Source organism: Taudactylus pleione, unplaced genomic scaffold (genome assembly GCF_031769625.1).
Source record: "Taudactylus pleione unplaced genomic scaffold, aTauple2 ptg001127l, whole genome shotgun sequence".
NCBI lineage: Eukaryota > Metazoa > Chordata > Amphibia > Anura > Myobatrachidae > Taudactylus > Taudactylus pleione.
The window spans coordinates 152,876-172,079 of record NW_028285528.1 but is presented as its reverse complement, the minus strand read 5'-3'; the positions used below and the strand labels follow the sequence as shown (position 1 = coordinate 172,079).

Below are 19,204 nucleotides of genomic sequence, written 5' to 3'. Positions count from 1 at the left end.
GAAATTAAAAGTAATAAATGTGGCTTACCAATACCGATGGTCAACGACGGCTTGCAGAATGATAGAATGCCATCCCTTCCGGGTATAATAGTCTGCTGGGCTGTCTGTGGGAGCAATTATGGGGATGTGGGTGCCATCAATCACCCCAGCGCACACTGTGGGTAACCGCGGTGCAGGAACCCGGACACTGTCTCATCCAGTCGCTGCCCATGGGGTAGGGCAATAAACCGGTGGTACAAGGTATCCAGGATGGCCTGGGTCACTTTACGCACCAAAACACAAACCGTGGAGATGCCTACACCAAACAAGCAGGATATTGTGTGGTACTCGCCAGGGGTAGCATACCTCCACAAGACGATTGCGGGTCTCCTGCTTGGGGCAATGGGCTGTCTCCATCGAGTAGTGTGCCTGGTAAGTGATGGGGTCAGGAGTTCCAGGATGTAATTAAAGGTACCTTGCAACATCCTAAAATTTGCAATCCATTGGTTCTCTGTAAACCCCTGTACCGTAGGCCAGAAAGCCTCTCCATGTTGTCGATCTCGAGACCATATTGTGCGAGGTGACCCTCCGATAACTCTCAATATGGACGAGACGCTGGACATTACCAAGGCTCTCCTCCGGCGTAGGTAATGTCGGTGCTTAGACGTCCTCTCCACTACAAAATGCTCCCTTCTCCTCAGGATCTCACACTGTACGAGTAAGAACAGAGTGAGCAGCTTCAGCCATGCCTCAGTTTCTGTATAGCACACCAATCCACCAGACAAAACAAGGTCTCCATGCTACACAGATGCTTGGAAATACAGCAATGCCTTATGGGTGCCCCTCCCAGTCCCTTTATACCAAGCCCCCACCTTTGCATGACCTCAATGTATGCCAGCATAACTTCCACTTAAAATGACAAAACTGTGATTTTCTGTGTAAAACTCTGAAAAACCCTGCTCTTGTCTGAATGGTGCTACCCGGGAATTTCCTGGGTAGAAGCTGTACTGTGAAAGGGGGGTCTCTACCAAATACCCGGGAGTTTGCACAGGAGAAATTCCCGGGTCTGAGCAGGAAATTTCCCCGGTCGTATGTCTGAAAGGGGTTTAAGAGGGGAATTCAATTGCAGGGGATCGGTGCGAATTGCTGTTGCCACGGCATTTAAATGCCGGCAACACCAGCCCATCTCGCACCCTTCGCCCCGTCAGCCGAATGCCCGATTCGCTCAAAAGTCGAACAGTTTTGAAGGAGATCCCGATGCCGTAAAGTGTGGTGGCTGCCGTCCAGATGCGGCCGGGCGAATATTTTCTCTCCTAATTGAATACGGCCCTAAGTGTGTACCTTGAAAACATTGGATTCGCGGCAGATCTCATAGCCGGCATACATATACAATGTGACTATATTAAGAATAAAGCAACATTGCTGCAAATATATAAAGGAGGACTGCTGACTGAGGTTATTTAGCCACACGCTGTCAGATAAACACAGAACAGTGTAGTCAGAAGGGGAATATACAGGCGATTGCAGCTACTGATTGCCTAGATAAACACTGTGTAGTCAGAAGGGGAATATACAGGCGATTGCAGCTACTGATTGCCTAGATAAACACTGTGTAGTCAGAAGGGGAATATACAGGCGATTGCAGCTACTGATTGCCTAGATAAACACTGTGTAGTCAGAAGGGGAACATACAGGCGATTGCAGCTACTGATTGCCTAGATAAACACTGTGTAGTCAGAAGGGGAACATACAGGCGATTGCAACTACTGATTGCCTAGATAAACACTGTGTAGTCAGAAGGGGAACATACAGGCGATTGCAGCTACTGATTGCCTAGATAAACACTGTGTAGTCAGAAGGGGAACATACAAGCGATTGCAGCTACTGATTGCCTAGATAAACACTGTGTAGTCAGAATGGGAATATACAGGCGATTGCAACTACTGATTGCCTAGATAAACACTGTGTAGTCAGAAGGGGAACATACAGGCGATTGCAACTACTGATTGCCTAGATAAACACTGTGTAGTCAGAAGGGGAACATACAGGCGATTGCAGCTACTGATTGCCTAGATAAACACAGTGTAGTCAGAAGGGGAACATACAGGCGATTGCAGCTACTGATTGCCTAGATAAACACAGTGTAGTCAGAAGGGGAACATACAGGCGATTGCAGCTACTGATTGCCTAGATAAACACTGTGTAGTCAGGAGGGGAACATACAGGCGATTGCAGCTACTGATTGCCTAGATAAACACTGTGTAGTCAGAAGGGGAAAATACAGGCGATTGCAGCTACTGATTGCCTAGATAAACACAGTGTAGTCAGAAGGGGAACATACAGGCGATTGCAGCTACTGATTGCCTAGATAAACACAGTGTAGTCAGAAGGGGAACATACAGGCGATTGCAGCTACTGTTTGCCTAGATCAGGGGTCTTCAAACTTGGCCCTCCAGCTGCTGTGGAACTACACATCCCAGCATGCACTGCCACCTTTTTGATATAACAGCATGCTAAAACTATGTGCAGTGCATGCTGGGATGTGTAGTTCCACAGCATCTGGAGGGCCAAGTTTGAAGACCCCTGGCCTAGATAAACACAGTGTAGTCAGAAGGGGAATATACAGGCGATTGCAGCTACTGATTACCTAGATAAACACAGTGCAGTCAGAAGGGGAATATACAGGCGATTGCAGCTACTGATTGCCTAGATAAACACTGTGCAGTCAGAAGGGGAATATACAGGCGATTGCAGCTACTGATTGCCTAGATAAACACAGTGCAGTCAGAAGGGGAATATACAGGCGATTGCAGCTACTGATTGCCTAGATAAACACTGTGTAGTCAGAAGGGCAATATACAGGCGATTGCAGCTACTGATTGCCTAGATAAACACTGTGTAGTCAGAAGGGGAATATACAGGCGATTGCAGCTACTGATTGCCTAGATAAACACTGTGTAGTCAGAAGGGGAATATACAGGCGAATGCAGCTACTGATTGCCTAGATAAACACTGTGTAGTCAGAAGGGGAATATACAGGCGATTGCAGCTACTGATTGCCTAGATAAACACTGTGTAGTCAGAAGGGGAACATACAGGCGATTGCAGCTACTGATTGCCTAGATAAACACAGTGTAGTCAGAAGGGGAACATACAGGCGATTGCAGCTACTGATTGCCTAGATAAACACAGTGTAGTCAGAAGGGGAATATACAGGCGATTGCAGCTACTGATTGCCTAGATAAACACTGTGTAGTCAGGAGGGGAACATACAGGCGATTGCAGCTACTGATTGCCTAGATAAACACTGTGTAGTCAGAAGGGGAATATACAGGCGATTGCAGCTACTGATTGCCTAGATAAACACAGTGTAGTCAGAAGGGGAACATACAGGCGATTGCAGCTACTGATTGCCTAGATAAACACAGTGTAGTCAGAAGGGGAACATACAGGCGATTGCAGCTACTGTTTGCCTAGATCAGGGGTCTTCAAACTTGGCCCTCCAGCTGCTGTGGAACTACACATCCCAGCATGCACTGCCACCTTTTTGATATAACAGCATGCTAAAACTATGTGCAGTGCATGCTGGGATGTGTAGTTCCACAGCATCTGGAGGGCCAAGTTTGAAGACCCCTGGCCTAGATAAACACAGTGTAGTCAGAAGGGGAATATACAGGCGATTGCAGCTACTGATTGCCTAGATAAACACAGTGTAGTCAGAAGGGGAATATACAGGCGATTGCAGCTACTGATTGCCTAGATAAACACTGTAGTCAGAAGGGGAATATACAGGCGATTGCAGCTACTGATTGCCTAGATAAACACTGTGTAGTCAGGAGGGGAATATACAGGCAATTGCAGCTACTGATTGCCTAGATCAGGGGTCTTCAAACTTGGCCCTCCAGCTGCTGTGGAACTACACATCTCAGCATGCACTGCCACCTTTTTGATATAGCATGCTAAAACTATGTGCAGTGCATGCTGGGATGTGTAGTTCCACAGCATATGGAGGGCCAAGTTTGAAGACCCCTGGCCTAGATAAACACAGTGTAGTCAGAAGGGGAATATACAGGCGATTGCAGCTACTGATTGCCTAGATAAACACAGTGTAGTCAGAAGGGGAATATACAGGCGATTGCAGCTACTGATTGCCTAGATAAACACTGTGTAGTCAGAAGGGGAATATACAGGCGATTGCAGCTACTGATTGCCTAGATAAACACTGTGTAGTCAGAAGGGGAATATACAGGCGATTGCAGCTACTGATTGCCTAGATAAACACTGTGTAGTCAGAAGGGGAATATACAGGCGATTGCAGCTACTGATTGCCTAGATAAACACAGTGTAGTCAGAAGGGGAATATACAGGCGATTGCAGCTACTGATTGCCTAGATAAACACTGTGTAGTCAGAAGGGGAATATACAGGCGATTGCAGCTACTGATTGCCTAGATAAACACTGCTGTTTGGTCTGTCCATTAACCACTTAACACAGACAGTGATAACTCATTAATTGTCACTGTGAAGTTGACTTTTAGAACATATTACAGTATGTGAATAGATTGATGAGCAAGTTTAAATAAACTGGGTATATTATTTTGGACTGCGTCTTATATGTCCGACATACTGTGAAGGCTAATGGTGAGATGATATGTATATAGACTCCCTGAATCTGTAAATAAATTGTGGTATTCCTAATTAGATGGTGATACACCCCCAGCACGTGAGAAGAGGCTTTATATCATTGAGAATGTGAAGAGTCTGCTGCCCTAATGATCAGGGGTAACAAAGGAACGGCAGCCCCTCTGATGTTTAATAATTGCTCTATAAATAACTGGCAAATACTGGACATATAGAGAGATAATAATCCCTCTTTGGAGTTAATGATTTATAAGTGAACTTGTGGGAGAAGTGATTTACACAACGTATGGTCAGCGGGAGACGCTGCATCGTAGGAATCCCCGGACACTTTGTTTCCAGTGTTATTACAAAGTTACTCTATTAAGATAGAAGAGGATATTCTATTTGAAGAGAAAACTCTATTTTAGTGAAAAGAGTTTGCGATATAGACTATATAATTATCATGCTGCTTAATGAATCACATGACTATAGTACTGACTAAAATAAATGCGATTATTTTCTATTATTTAGGAATAATACAAATAAGACACGGACACAGTGGATATTCAGTTTTATTCACAGTATTTCATACTTTTATTCACATTTCTTTTCTAATATTTTAACTCTATTTTGCCCGATAATAATTTGTGGATGATTTCCGCTTTTTAAATAGTGGAATTAATAAAGGTTATGTTTTAGAGATAGCAATTGTATTACATATTGAAAACAAAAAACACAGAGATACTTCAGGAGTGCACCTTTTTAGTCCTCATTCTTCCTTTTTTTCTTGTTGATATAAATATATGTTTTAGTGAGGAAGGTAGCACCATACCCCATGTGATGGTGGTGAAGTTTGGAATGATACCATAAAATAATTATTTTAAAAGAGGGTAATACTAAAGAGTTTTGGAAATAAAAGTTACTGACTAATATTATCTGTGCAGGGTCATATTTTATATTTAAAGCGCTCTATGCATAGTTTTGACCACAGAGCTAGAGAATCCTTTGGACCTCAGGAGGGATGTCTCAAGAGCCACGCCATCAAAGACAGACAACTCAGGTCTGGGTAAAGGCAAGGACCTTGAGACAACAGGTCCAGATGTTGAGGCAGCAGGAATGGAGTGTCGATGGAGAGATTCTGAAGATCTGAGTACCAATGACGTCTGGGCCAAGCTGAAGCCACCAGCAGGACAATGCCTCAGTCTTGTTTAAACTTCTGCAGAGAATAGGTACGCAAACTGGAAGGTCCACTTCACTGACAATGAATCTACGAAGGTTTCCTCGTCATCCCTTGTTCTGGATTTGTACACCGGCAGTTTGTGATTGTGTCGAGAGGCCATGAGGTCCACCTCTGGGAGGCCCCATCTGCTCACTAGGAGTTGAAACACCTCTTGGTGAAGAGACCATTCCCCGGGATGCACGTCGTGATGTCTGAGGAAGTCTGCTTCCGAATTGAGAAGTCCCGGAATGAACACCGCAGAGATGGCCGGGAGGTGACCCTCCGCCCATGTCAGAATGTGTGACACTTCTGTCATAGCTGCCCGACTTTGAGTGCCTCCTTGATGGAAGCCACTGTTGTGGCTTTGTCGGACTGTACCTGTACAGGTTTCCGTTAAGTAGGTCCTGGGCCAGTATGAGGGCCCTGTAGACAGCTCGAAGTTCCAATATGTTGATTGACAGGGTTGATTCGACCAATGTTCAACAGCCCTAAAAAGAGTGTGGACCGGTCACTGCGCCCCAGCCCCAGAGACTGGCGTCCGTTGTTAGGATTACCCAGTCCGGGATTGAAAAGGGGTGGCCCTTGGTTAGATGAGACGTATGTAGCCACCAAGAGAGACACAGACGCACCTTCGGAAAGAGCACCATCAATTGTGGTTTGATCCGATAGGGTAACCCGTTCCACCTGGAGAGGATTAGCCTTTGCAAAGGCCTGGAGTGGAACTGAGCCTACTCCACCATGTCGAAGGTGGACACTATGGATCCCAGAACCTGCATTGCTGAGTGGATCGACACCTGGTAACTGTGGAGACATCTGCGCACTCGTAGTTGAAGTGTGGAGATCTTGTCTGATGCTTTAGCCACCCATGCAATAGCTATGGTAGGATGAGCAACAGCTCCTAAAAGAGAGTATATCATTTTCAGGCAAGATTCCACCTTTCTATGCGTTGGATCCTTCAAAGAGGTTACTGTAGTGATAGGCAATGTAGCGCTTTTAATTAAAGGTGCAACATGTGAATCCACCACAGGGGAGTCTCCCATTTTGAGCAATGAGCCGCAGAAAATGGGTCACAGGTCAGACGTTTTTGGGGCTGAAACCTATTTCCAGGCGTCTGCAAGGCTGCAGCCATGTCTTCAGCTGGTTGATCTGACAGAGGGAATTCTGCTGAGGCCACTTTCTGTCATTTAAACAGCGGATGCTTGGATTTAGGGGCTGGCTCGTCATCTGCTATGAGTAAGATGGATCTGACAGCTCGCACCAAGCCAGGAATATTAATTTTACACCGACTCTCATCCTCCTCCATAGGGGAGTCAGTGTTAGAGAGATCAGCATCTTCTTCCTCCTCAGATTACACTTCAGAATCTGAGAGTTGCGTGGACTGTGATGATAACACAGGACACTTAGAAGGCTTAGTGGGTAGGGGCTTCTCACCTTGCAACATAGTTTGAAAGGCTGTAGAGGTAGCCACCAGACTCTGTACTGAGCTAGAGAGAGGTACCTGTATCGCCTGAACCTGTTGTGGCAACCCCATAGGAGGAATCATAGCCGGAACTGCTAGGTGGTCCACAATAGTAGCCAGCACCTAAGAAAAGGAAGCCCAGGGGGGCTATTGTCCAGGCGCTGGGGGGGTCTGATGGGCCTGGTGGAGTATTAACACATAACCCATCTTGTATCAAATCCTCCTCACTTAAGCCTGCAGCACATAATTTGCATGATAGCAGTATGGGTGTAGATGCTTGCTTGCTACTCTTGCCTTTGCTAGACATAGCTGCAGAGTAGTATAGCACACAATATGACACTGTGTATAATGCAACCACTGGGTATGTAGGATACCAGTAGGAATGCAATATACTGATCATGTCTTGGGCAAGCTGCAGGAGCACACAAAACAAATATGGCACAGTTCAGTAACCAACTGTATGTGACAACCAACACAAATACATTTGTTTTAGAGATGTGAGGCACATGAGAAACCCTGAATACACCTGTATGTTAGGGCAAAGTGAAAAAAAAGGGAATAAATATACTGACAGTATAGAGAAAGAAACAGACAGGCAATGCTAGCATAAGTCACATGCATGCAGAAAATGAGAGTTATGGTAAGAACTTGTGTTAACTCTTTCTTCGAAGTCCATAGGGTCCACAGGGAGACCTTGGGGTGTAGGTGATGGATCTGGATTCAGGCACCACACAGTTAAAGCTTTCAGCTCCCAGGACACACTGGTCTATCCTCCCCATACCCCGCCCTCGAGCCAGAGGCACCTCAGTTGGTAATAAGCCAAAGGCCGGAGGAGGATAAAAGAGAAAAGGAAGACTGGAACACTCAAGAATCACACTCTCACAGAGAAGGAGACGGGAAACCGGTGACCAGAATATAGCCCATATGAAGCCAGGTGTGTCAGGATGGGTGCCCTGTGGACCCTATGGACTTTGAAGAGAGTGAACAAAGGTAAGTTCTTACCATAACTCATTTTCTTCTTCAGGGTCCATAGGCTCCACAGGGAGACCTTGGGGATGTCCCAAAGCAGTCCCTGTTAAGGGTGGGGACGCTCCTGCGCTGAGAGGAGAATCCGACGCCCAAAGTAAGCATCCTGAGAGGCAAAGGTATCAAAGGCATAGAACCTTAGAAAGGTCTGGACAGAAGACCACGTGGCCGCCTTGCACAGATAAACAGCAGAGGTGCCACGGCGAGCTGCCCACAAAGGACCCACAGACTGAGTAGAATAAGCCTTCCTGTGTGTAAGCCACTGAGATAGTCATACGAAGCCATCTAGCTAATGTTTGTTTATTGGCTGGCCATCCTTTCTTGTGAAATCCATACAGCACAAATAAGGAGTCTGATTTCCGGAAGGAACTGGTATGTTCCACAAAAATCCTGAGGGCGCGGACCACATCCAAAGAGGCCTCACCTGCTGAGAGGTCAGGTGATTAAAGGCCGGGACTATAATTTCCTCATTAGTGTGGAAACTAGAAATAACTTTAGAAAAGAACACAGGGCCTGATTCAGACCCGCTCGCGAGCGCATAGCGCTTGCAAGCGGGTCGATGGCCGGGCAGTGTGCATGCACAATTCCCAGAGTGAGAACTTCACTCGCTCGAGGCTTGCAGCAAAACGGGGCGGCTGTCGATGTTGATCGACAGCTCGCCCCGTTTTGTGGGCAGGTCGGGGGGCTGGCTGGCCAAACAGAGGCGTCCCCAAAGGATGCCTGCCATTTGGGGGCGGCCCTACTGACATCGCACATGATGTCAGTAGTGAACTTCCTGCTCTATTAGAGCAGGGAGTTCACTGGGGCTTGCGCTGGACGAGACCCTACCACAAGGGTCTCGTCGCAAGCCCGATGGTTGCGACCATCGCGACCATCACCTGGCCGCCCGCTAAAGTGATGGGTGGTCACCCACAACTTAGCATGCAGCCTGGAGGCCGGCCAAAAAAAAACAAACAGGCTGCCCTGATTCAGAGCGAGCGCTCGCTATTTGCGAGTGCCTCTGAATCAGGCCCTCAGGGCGAGTGCGATGCACAGCCCTTTCCTGGTGAAATATCAGAAAAGGGGAGCGACAGGAGAGCACCCCCATCTGTAACACTCTCCTGGCAGAAGCTATTGCCAGAAGAGTGTCTTGGCAGTTAACCACTTAGTTTCTACTGAACCTAGAAGCCCTGAAGGGCCTGAAGCACTACCGCCAAATCCCAAGCCACTGGGGAACAAAGGGAGGTTGAATCTGGTGGACACCCTGGAGGAAGGTGTGGATATCCAGAAGTGGAGCAAGTCTGCATTGGAACCAAACCGACAAAGCAGACATGCACTTTCAACGAGGCCAGGCGGAGGCCAAGGTCCAATCCAGCTTGAAAGAAGGCCAGGACTCTGGAAATCCGAAACACCTGAGGGTCAAAATTTCTGGGACGACACCACTGCAAATATGTATGCCACACTCTGTGGTAGATCCTAGCAGAAGCTGGCTTACACGCTCTAAGCATCGGACCTTAGAAGCAATGTTTCAAGATACAACGTCAAATACAAATGATCCAGGTCCGGGTAAAGGCAAGGGCCCTGAGACAACAGGTCCTGACGTTGAGGCAACAGGAACGGAGAGTCGATGGAGAGAGTACCAATGATGTCTGGGCCAGGCTGGAGCCACCAGCAAGACTCGAGAAAGAAGGGAGACTGGAGGAAACAGGTATGCAAACTGGAAAGTCCACTTCACTGACAATGCAACTACCAAGTAAGCCTCGGAATCTCTTGTTCTGGATCCGTACGCTGGCAGTTTGTGAATGTGTTGGGAGGCCATGAGGTCCACCTCTGGGAGGCCCCATCTGTTCAATAGGAGTTTAAACATCTCTTGGTGAAGAGACCATTCCCCTGGGATGCATGTCGTAATGGCTGAGGAAGTCTGCTTCCCAATTGAGAACTCCCTGAATGAACACTGCAGTTATGGTAGGAGGTGACCCTCGGCCCATGTCAGAATGTGTGACACTTCTGACATTGCTGCCCGAATTTGAGTGCCTCCTTGATGATTGATGTAAGCCACTGTTGCGGCATCGTTGGACTGAACCTGTACAGGTTTTCCCTGAAGCATGTGCTGGGCCAGTTTGAGGGCCCTGAAGACAGCTCAAAGTTCCCATATGTTGATTAGCAGGGTTGATTCGACCAATGTTCAACGGCCCTGAAAGGAGTGCGGACCGGTCATGGCACCCCAGCCTCGTAGACTGGCACCCTTTGTTAGGATTACCCAGCCCAGGATCCCAAATGGGGCGACCCTTGGTTAGCCACCAAGATAGAGACAGACGCACTTTCGGAGAGAGCACCATCAACTGAGCTTTAATCCGATGTGTTAATCCATCCCATCTGGAGAGGAATAGCCCTTGCAAAGGCCTGGAATGGAACCGGACATATTCAACTCTGTCGAAGGTGGACACCATGGATCCCAGAACCTGAGTGGATTGATACTCGGTGACTGTGAAGACATATGTGCCCTCGAAGTCGAAGTGTTGAGATTGTGTCTTATCAGAAAGATTCTCTGATCCTGAGAATCCATCAGGGCTCCCAGATGAATCATTCTCTGTGAGGGTTCAGGGAGGCCCTTTTCCAGTTGATGAACCATCCATGCTTGTGAAGGAAAGCAATGGTTAGCTGTAGATGGCTTTGAAGCCCCTCTGGGGATCCTGCTAATAGCAGGAAGTCGTTCAGATATGGCAGTAGTCGGACACCCTGACCATGCAGGTAGGCCGCTATGATAGCCATAATTTTGGTAAACACCTGTGGAGCTGTGGACAGTCCAAAGGGCAGAGCTTGAAATTGGAAGTTTTGCTGTAGTATAGCAAACCAAAGATATCACTGATGAGAGGGCGTTATAGGTACATGTAGGTATGTATCCTGAATATCCAGCACTACTATAAAGTCTCCAGGCTCCATAGCTAGGATGATGGAGCGTAAGGTTTCCATCCTGAACCTTGGCACCCTTAGGAATTTACACAGGGAATTGAGGTTGAGTATAGGCCGATGATACCCATTCAGCTTCTGACCCAGAAAGACAGTAGAATAATAATCAGTCCCTTGCTAAGATAGCGGGACTGGCACAATTACTCCTGCTTGCAGCAAGTACTGTATGTCTTTCTGGATTTGTAAGGCCCTGTCTGAAGGAGGGCCTATGTAGAACTGGTGGGGAGGCCATCTGAGAAAGGAGAGGGCGTACCAGTGAGAGACTACTTACCTTACCCAAGCATCCATGGTGGTTTTTAAACCAACAGTGGGCGAACTGAAGAAGTCGGCCTCCCACTCTGGGAATCCCTAGAGGGAGGCCCGTCCCCTCAGGCTGAGGGTTTATCCTCGGGTTTTGGAGCAGGGCATCTGGTGTTCCAGGCCTTCTTGGTCCTGGGTTTGGCAGCCCTCGAGGAGGCCAACTGCCTAAGAAAGGACTGCCTTCAGGCTTTCCCTGAAGACAAAAGGACCGAAAAGATGTAGTCCGAGGCCTTTTTAAAATGGAGTATTCTTTTATTAATTTTCATAAACAACATATACATAATCATAAAATAAAACACATAACATACATAAATCTAGACATCCAAAATACAATTAAGCAGAAAAAACAGCACTTATTACAAAGGTTTGGTACCCTTCTACAGAAGCCTATCCTCAGTACATATCTCTTACCTATAGCAGTGCTCTAGCACACAGGTTCTCAAACTCGCACCTCAGGACCCCAAATAGTGCATGTTTTCCAGGTCTCTCACAGAATCACAAGTGAGATAATTAGCTCCACCTGTGCATATTTTACATTGTGTCAGTAAGTAATGATTACACCTGTGCACCTTCTGGGAGACCTGCAAAAAGTGAAAGTGAACTGTGTGGGGTCCTGAGGACAGAGTTTGAGAACCCCTGCTCTAGCACATTGTAAATCACCCCATTATCTCCATTCAAGGTAACTAAAGGATCAGAAAGAAACTATATAGCCACAGTATATCTCCATCCCCAAATCCTCCACATTATTACTAGTCAGATGATGTTACCGTCAGACCTATCCGCTGATACTTTAGCATACCTCTGCCATATATGATTGAATTTACATTCAGCCTTGCGGGCAGTATATAGAAATCGTTCCTAGGACACCGTGTTATTTACAGGAGACACCCATTCCCAAAATTCAGGACCTGTAGTAGCCATCCACTTACGCGCTATGCAGACCTTAGCCAGGGAGCACAAATTAAGAATATACTATCTGGTTTATCGATCATTGGTATCCTTGTCCAGTATACCTAATATGCAAACTACTGGTATAAGAACAGACCAGGAAATACTAGTAACGGCAATCACCTGATTCCAAAAAGCCTGAACCTGTTGGCATGTCCACAGGAGATGCCAAATGGTACCCGGATTATGTCCACATTTAGGGCATCTAGCATCATTGCGACCTCCAAATTTAAGAAGACGTTCAGGGGTGAGATAAATTCCATGGATTATAAACAGCTGAATCTGTTGAAATCTAATAGAAGCTGTAGATTCTCTCGGACTTCCCAAGGCTAATGACCGACAGTCATCACCCATTGGACCCACATCTTCTTCCCACTGTGTTTTAAGATGTGGTAGATTAGAAGAGGGATGAGCTGCCATTATATATGAGTAAATAAAGGAGATAGTTCTTTTAGAACTGATAGATAACAAAAGTAATTTTAGTGGAGAGTCTTGTATATTAAGTGACATCCCAGAGAATGAGCTGTTAAAGCGTGTCTAAGTTGTAAGTAACCATAAAAAATCATGTGAGGAAGCAAATACTCGTTACATAGCTGAGAAAAAGTTTTCAATACATTACCCTCATATATATGCCCCAGTGTGGTTATGCCTCTACTACCCCAAATCACTCTAACCTGGAGAAAGGAAAGCTCTGACAGCGACTTGGCGTTCCATAAAGGAGTGTGGGGGTCATTATCTTTAAACCCTAATAATTTATGAAGACACCCAAATTTTAACAGCCTGAGAAATCAATTGGGGACCAAACTGATATTCTCTGCCTGCAAGTAAAGCCTGTACAGGTGAGTGCCCAGGTGAGGCCTGAGCCACTAGTAATGTATGAAGAGCAGCCTCCAAGTTGTCCTGCAACCAGAGCCACAAATGCGATAATTGAGCAGCATAGTAATTAAAAAGGAAAATAGGGCAACGCCAAGCCACCATCTGTTTTGGCTCTAGTAAGGGTATTATATCGAATTCTAACACAACGTTCCGCCCAGACCAGAGAAGAAACCAGACCCTCCACCTTGCGAAATAATGATATTTTAAGATAAATTGGTGAGTGACAAAAAATATAAAGAAATTTGGGTTGGACTATCATCTTAACCAGATTTACTCTACCAGTAATAGTAAGAGGCAGTTTGCTCCATACACAAGTTTTGGCCTTTACATAGATCAACTGTGGCTGGACATTTAAAGCAACATAATCTGACGAGGAGTTACTTATGCAAATCCCTAAATATTTAAATGTATCCACCCACCGAAGGAGAAAAGGTATCAATGGATTATCCAGACAGGAACCTCGCAAGGGAAGGATATGTGACTTCTCCCACTTTAATCTGACAAAAAGAGAATATCATCGGCATATAATGCCACTTTATCCTTTCTCTCCCCTAATCTAAGTCCCCCAACTCCCGGGTAAACACGCAATAGACAGGCCAGAGGCTCAATAGCTAACGCAAATAGAACTGGAGACAGGGGACACCCCTGCCTTGTGCCCCTTGATAACTCAAAAGGGGAGGATATACATTTATAGATAATCTAGCTCTTGAAGCATTATATAGTAACTGCACCCATTTTTAAAAAATAGGGCCTATGCCAAAACTCTTCATAACCTCCCACAGGAAGGGCCACTCCACAGAGTCAAATGCTTTAGCTGCATCCAAAGACACAATAACCGAGGACTCCTCCCCATGGGAGGCCTGAATATGAGTATACAGTCGCCTAATATTCACTGCAGTAGACTGTCCAGGCATTAAACGTCTGGTCTAGGTGGACAATGGTGGCTATTACCCTATTCAAACGTAGGGACAAAAGTTTCACAAGAATTTTAGCATCCGTGGGAATTAGTGAAATAGGGTGGTAATAATCCGGCAATTTAGGATCTTTCCCAGGTTTTGACAAAACTATTATCAATGCTTCTGACATAGAGGAAGGGAATGAGCCTTCCTCAAATAAATTATTATATAATTCCAACAATTGAGGGATAAAGACCAGAGCATGCTTTTTATATAGTTCCATTGGGATACCATATAGTCCCGGAGCCTTTCCACCCGGAAAAGATTTAATGGCCATATCAATCTCTTCTGCTGTGAGAGGAGCATCCAAAAATTCAATATCTTCCACTGACAGAAGAAAGGCCCACAGCTCTAACATAGGACACTAACTCAGCTTGGCAAGAGGACAATCTCGAGCAGTATACAGACTGAAAATAAGAACACTCCCACTATTTCAGGGATAGTAGAAACCACAGAACCAATATCATTACTTAGTTCAGCTACTATATTGGTGGGGCGGTATGCATTTACCATGCGAGCTAAGCAGCTCCTCGTCCTGTCAGCATATGTATATTGTGTGTGAAGCATATAATAGTCTACAATTAGATTTATCCTGTAAATATGAAGTCCAAGCAGCCTGGTAGGACAGCCAGAGAAGCCTAGAGTACTCAAACCTATCTCCCAAATATACTAATACATTATTTTTACATGTAGCCTCAAGATCCTCCACCTTCCTTCTGTAAAATAATTTAATTTCAGCTACTCGCTTTATCAATGTACCTCTTAAATAAGCTTTAAAGGCATCCCATGTTATAGCTACTGAAGCTGAGCCCTTGTTATCAGAGAAGTAGCCGAACCACAGCGCCTCCAATTCAGATCCCGGCCCCATCTGTTGTAATCAATATGGGTTTCACTTCCAAAAGGATTGGCCTCGAGGGCATATAAAATCAACTACCATACTAAGTGGGGAATGATCGGATATACCCCTGGTCTGATAAGCTATATGCAAGAAACTGGGAAGCAGGTCATGTGAGACCAGAGCCAGATCAATCCCCGAAAAGGAGTGGTAGGTGTGTGAATAACAGGAAAACTGACAAACATTTGGATGCTAAGTTCTCCACACATCAATCCAACCCAATCTAGCCACAAAATTAGAAAATCCACTCCTACCCGGCAACTGTGATCCAGCCACTTCCCGCCATTTATCCAGAACTGAATCCATCACATTAAAATCCCCTTGACAAATAACTGGGTTGGCAGGGGAGAGAGCTACAAACTCTACAGCCTTTCGTAACACCTCATAAGAGAAAGGAGGAGGAATATATACGACTAACAGAACTATAGGAGTTGCATTGATCTTACATTCTAAAAATACATAGCGTCCCCCCGGGTCAGTGGATACTGCAGTTAATACAAAAGAGACCATTTTTTTAATCAATACTGACACCCCCTAGAAGCCGTCGTGTGGGAGGCATGATATGCCCAGCCCACCCACGGCCTCCTAAGAGACAATAATGTACTTCCCACCAAATGTGTCTCTGTAAGACATACAGCATCTGGGTCATATCGTCTCAGGTGCCTAAGTACCAAGGATCGCTTAATTTTATAATTTAGCCCTCTAACATTCCAAGTAAAGAATTTGGTCATAACACTTGATTATTAATATCAACTGGAATAATACACCCAAGTATACGCCCCTATACCAAAGACGAGACAACCAACGTACTACAGCACCTGCCATATTCACTTCTGCACTGTATTCTGCTATTTATCCAAGAAAATTGACAATAAAAAAATATAGACACTAAACACAAAAAACTGCATACAGATATAGCCCACACCCCACCGTCCCTGTACACCACCCCGAACTTCTGGTTTACCTAATACCCTAACCTCCCCCAAAATCTACTGGCCTATCAGGCCACTATAGACAATTAACTACACTAACTAACCCCTACTGTATAGGAGAGGCAATGAATAATAATAGTCACACAAGCATGGTGGCACTCCGTCTAAATGGAGCCGAACAGCTTTGACACAGTATATAAACAAAACCTCCTGTATCAAATTGTTTTACACATTTTTCAATATTGAAATGTTAAACCTGAACAGCAAATTTTGACCAATAAAGCCTACTCTATATATTTATACACAGCCACCTCGGCATTTTGCCTGTGCATCAATTTAAGAAGAAAAGGCTAACTAGGTATATATGGGCAGACTAACATTTCAACATAACATATAATTACATGTCGGATCTGGTGAAACATAGTTAAATCCCCAAAAAGTATGACAATCAGTCTGCAGCTATTTGTCTGTGCCCAGGTGCACACAGGTCCAGCCAGGCAGCAACCTCACGTTGTGTTGCAAAAATGTCATTGCCCCATCCACCTCAACCCGTAGCCTGGAAGGAAATAGCATAGCATAGCCCAGTTTCAACTCCCTTAAACACCGTTTAATTGGCAAGAACTGGGCCCTATCCTTCTGTACATCCATAGCAAAGTCTGGAAACGTAGATATCCCGACTCCATTCCTTGACAATTGCCCTTTAGTACGGACCAAATTGAGAATTGCATCTCTATCCTGATGCAGGAACTTAGCAATAAACGTCCGCGGTGGAGCTCTGGGCGGTGGAGGCCTGCTAGGGATTCGATGCGCTCGCTCCACAGCAAATTGGGGTGTAAAAGAGTCCTGACCATATGTATCGATTAGCCAGGCCTCTAAGAATGCCTCAGGGGAGAGCCTTCTTCGTTCTCTGATAAGGCCACAAAGCGGATATTATTGCGTCTAAGGCGGCCCTCCATATCCGATATTTTATTCTGCATCATAGACATCTGAGCGACCAATGACTCCACTTGAGTGTTCAAAGGTGCGTGTGAGTCCTCCAGAGTGGATATCCTAGTTTCAGCCTGCCCCACTCGTTCTCTAACTTTTTGAAGATCTTGTCTTAGCAGTGATACATCAGACTGCTCTTTCCCAATCTTATCGGATAGTGTAGTTTCACAGCCCTTAACAGCTTCCATTAACCGTTGCAGTGTGATCAGGACTGTAGCTGCATCCGATGGGCTTGTAGGGGCAAATTAAACAGATAATGATGGATCAGGGGCCTTACCCCCTATAGGTGGCTGTGGTGTAGAAGAGTGTGCATAGCGCTCTAATTTTGCTGCAGTTGTAGCCTGACTTGTCTTCCCCACACTGTAAAGAGCAACTAGCAACTATAGGTATCGAAGTGGGCAGCAACTACCAATCCAAAAAACAAAAGCATAAAAAACACCAACAAAAATGTAGGTATACTACAAAGCAGCTGAAAGCAAACAATATGTGAGGCACAGGACTCAGCACATTCCAGTGTTAAACATACAACAGGGTCCTCCGGGGCAGATAGCTTCAAGCCGCCCTCTGTCAGGCTCCAGCAGGCAGCTACTAGGCTAGACAGTGCCTGTAGAATAGTTTAAAGCAGGCGCAGGGTATACCACAGTGTATGCTTAAATAGCAAAGTCTCCCATATTGGCTGTGTCAAGCCACGTTCTGGCAAACCCCAGCAGGTATTCAACAGGCTGAATTCTGTGACCACAGGCCCACGTGAGGGAGGCGAGAAGCAGCACAGTATACTGTATGCAGCTATACAGAGCAGGGACTTCCAGAAGCTTGGGCAGCTGTAATGTGCAGGCTACCAGACCTCAGCAGGCAGTTTTCAGGATCCCGACCGCATCCATCCAGTCAGCAACAGCCGCTTGAGACCTCCGGCGTGGTCGCGTGACGCAGGCATTCAGACGGCCCCAGGATATTACCGCCGGGTCCCGATCACCACGAGTCCTGTAATGCCGCCAGATGCTGCCTCCAAGTGCCCCTCAGATTCACACAGCCCTGCCGCTACTCAGCTGTCCGGCCCAGGATCACAGGATAGAATGTACGGAGAACAAGCCGGAGTGCCCAGGAACCAGCGTCCTATCTTAGTGCCACCGTGGCCATGCCCCCCATATATACGGACTCTTTATTTCTGGAACAAGTTTATTGCAAGGACATTATACTTATATGTTTTCTATAAAATTTTATGTTACAATACTGTGTGACAGGAGTGTTGCTCCAACCCTGTTTTGTATCAGCTCATAGAAATGCTTTTCTCCTGTGTGAAATTTGATGTCTAACAAGAGCTGAAGTCTTTGTAAAACATTTCCCACATTCAGAACATGGAAATGGTTTCTCACCTGTGTGATATCTCTGATGTATAACAAGAGCTGATTTGTGTAGAAAACATTTCCCACACTCAGAACATGGAAATGGTTTCTCCCCTGTGTGAATTCTCTGATGTCTAACAAGAGTTGATTTATGTGTAAAACATTTCCCACACTCAGAACATGGAAATGGCCTCTCACCTGTGTGACTTCTCTGATGTTCAACTAGAGCTGATTTGTATATACAACATTTCCCACATTCAGAACAGGGAAATTTTTGATCACCGATATGAGCTGCACTATGTGTAACAAAACCTGAGATATCAGTAGACCAGTCCTGATGATTATAAGAATCAGATGATATATCCGTACTGTGAGGTAATGGATGTATATTTTGTGTAACAGGATTATCTCCTGGAGATTCCTGTGTGATGTTATCTTCTATTTTAATATCTGTAGACAAGAAGAGATCTCCCTCCAAGGCATTCCTGCTTGTGCGTCCATCTGCTGGAAATAGAATAAATAATATTCATAGTTCATTATATAGTAAGCACATAATACGCCGTGATTTACAGAGACAATTTGTCAATTTACAGGAGAGTCTGCCCCAGTGGAGCATACAATCTATATTGCCTACATGGACACCTGCTAGGGATAATTTGTACAACAACAATGTTATTGTGCCACAAGATGGTGCTGGATATACATATAAAGTTAAG

At 45.5% G+C, this 19,204-nt stretch overlaps 1 protein-coding gene across 4 annotated transcripts in view; it reads right to left on the bottom strand.

Moving 5' to 3' along the window:
• LOC148453573 (uncharacterized) overlaps positions 1–19,204 on the bottom strand; it is a 286,887-nt gene that overhangs the window by 209,941 nt on the left and 57,742 nt on the right. The window contains exon 6 of one of the 4 annotated variants that reach the window (XM_088461958.1): positions 18,466–18,992. The exons of 1 other annotated variant lie outside the window; for it this stretch is intronic. In XM_088461958.1, coding sequence (XP_088318084.1) covers positions 18,466–18,992 — 527 coding nt within the window. Of the gene's footprint in view, positions 1–18,452; positions 18,993–19,204 lie in introns of all 4 variants that reach the window. 2 more of the 4 variants (XM_088461957.1, XM_088461961.1) reach the window with 2 other exon arrangements.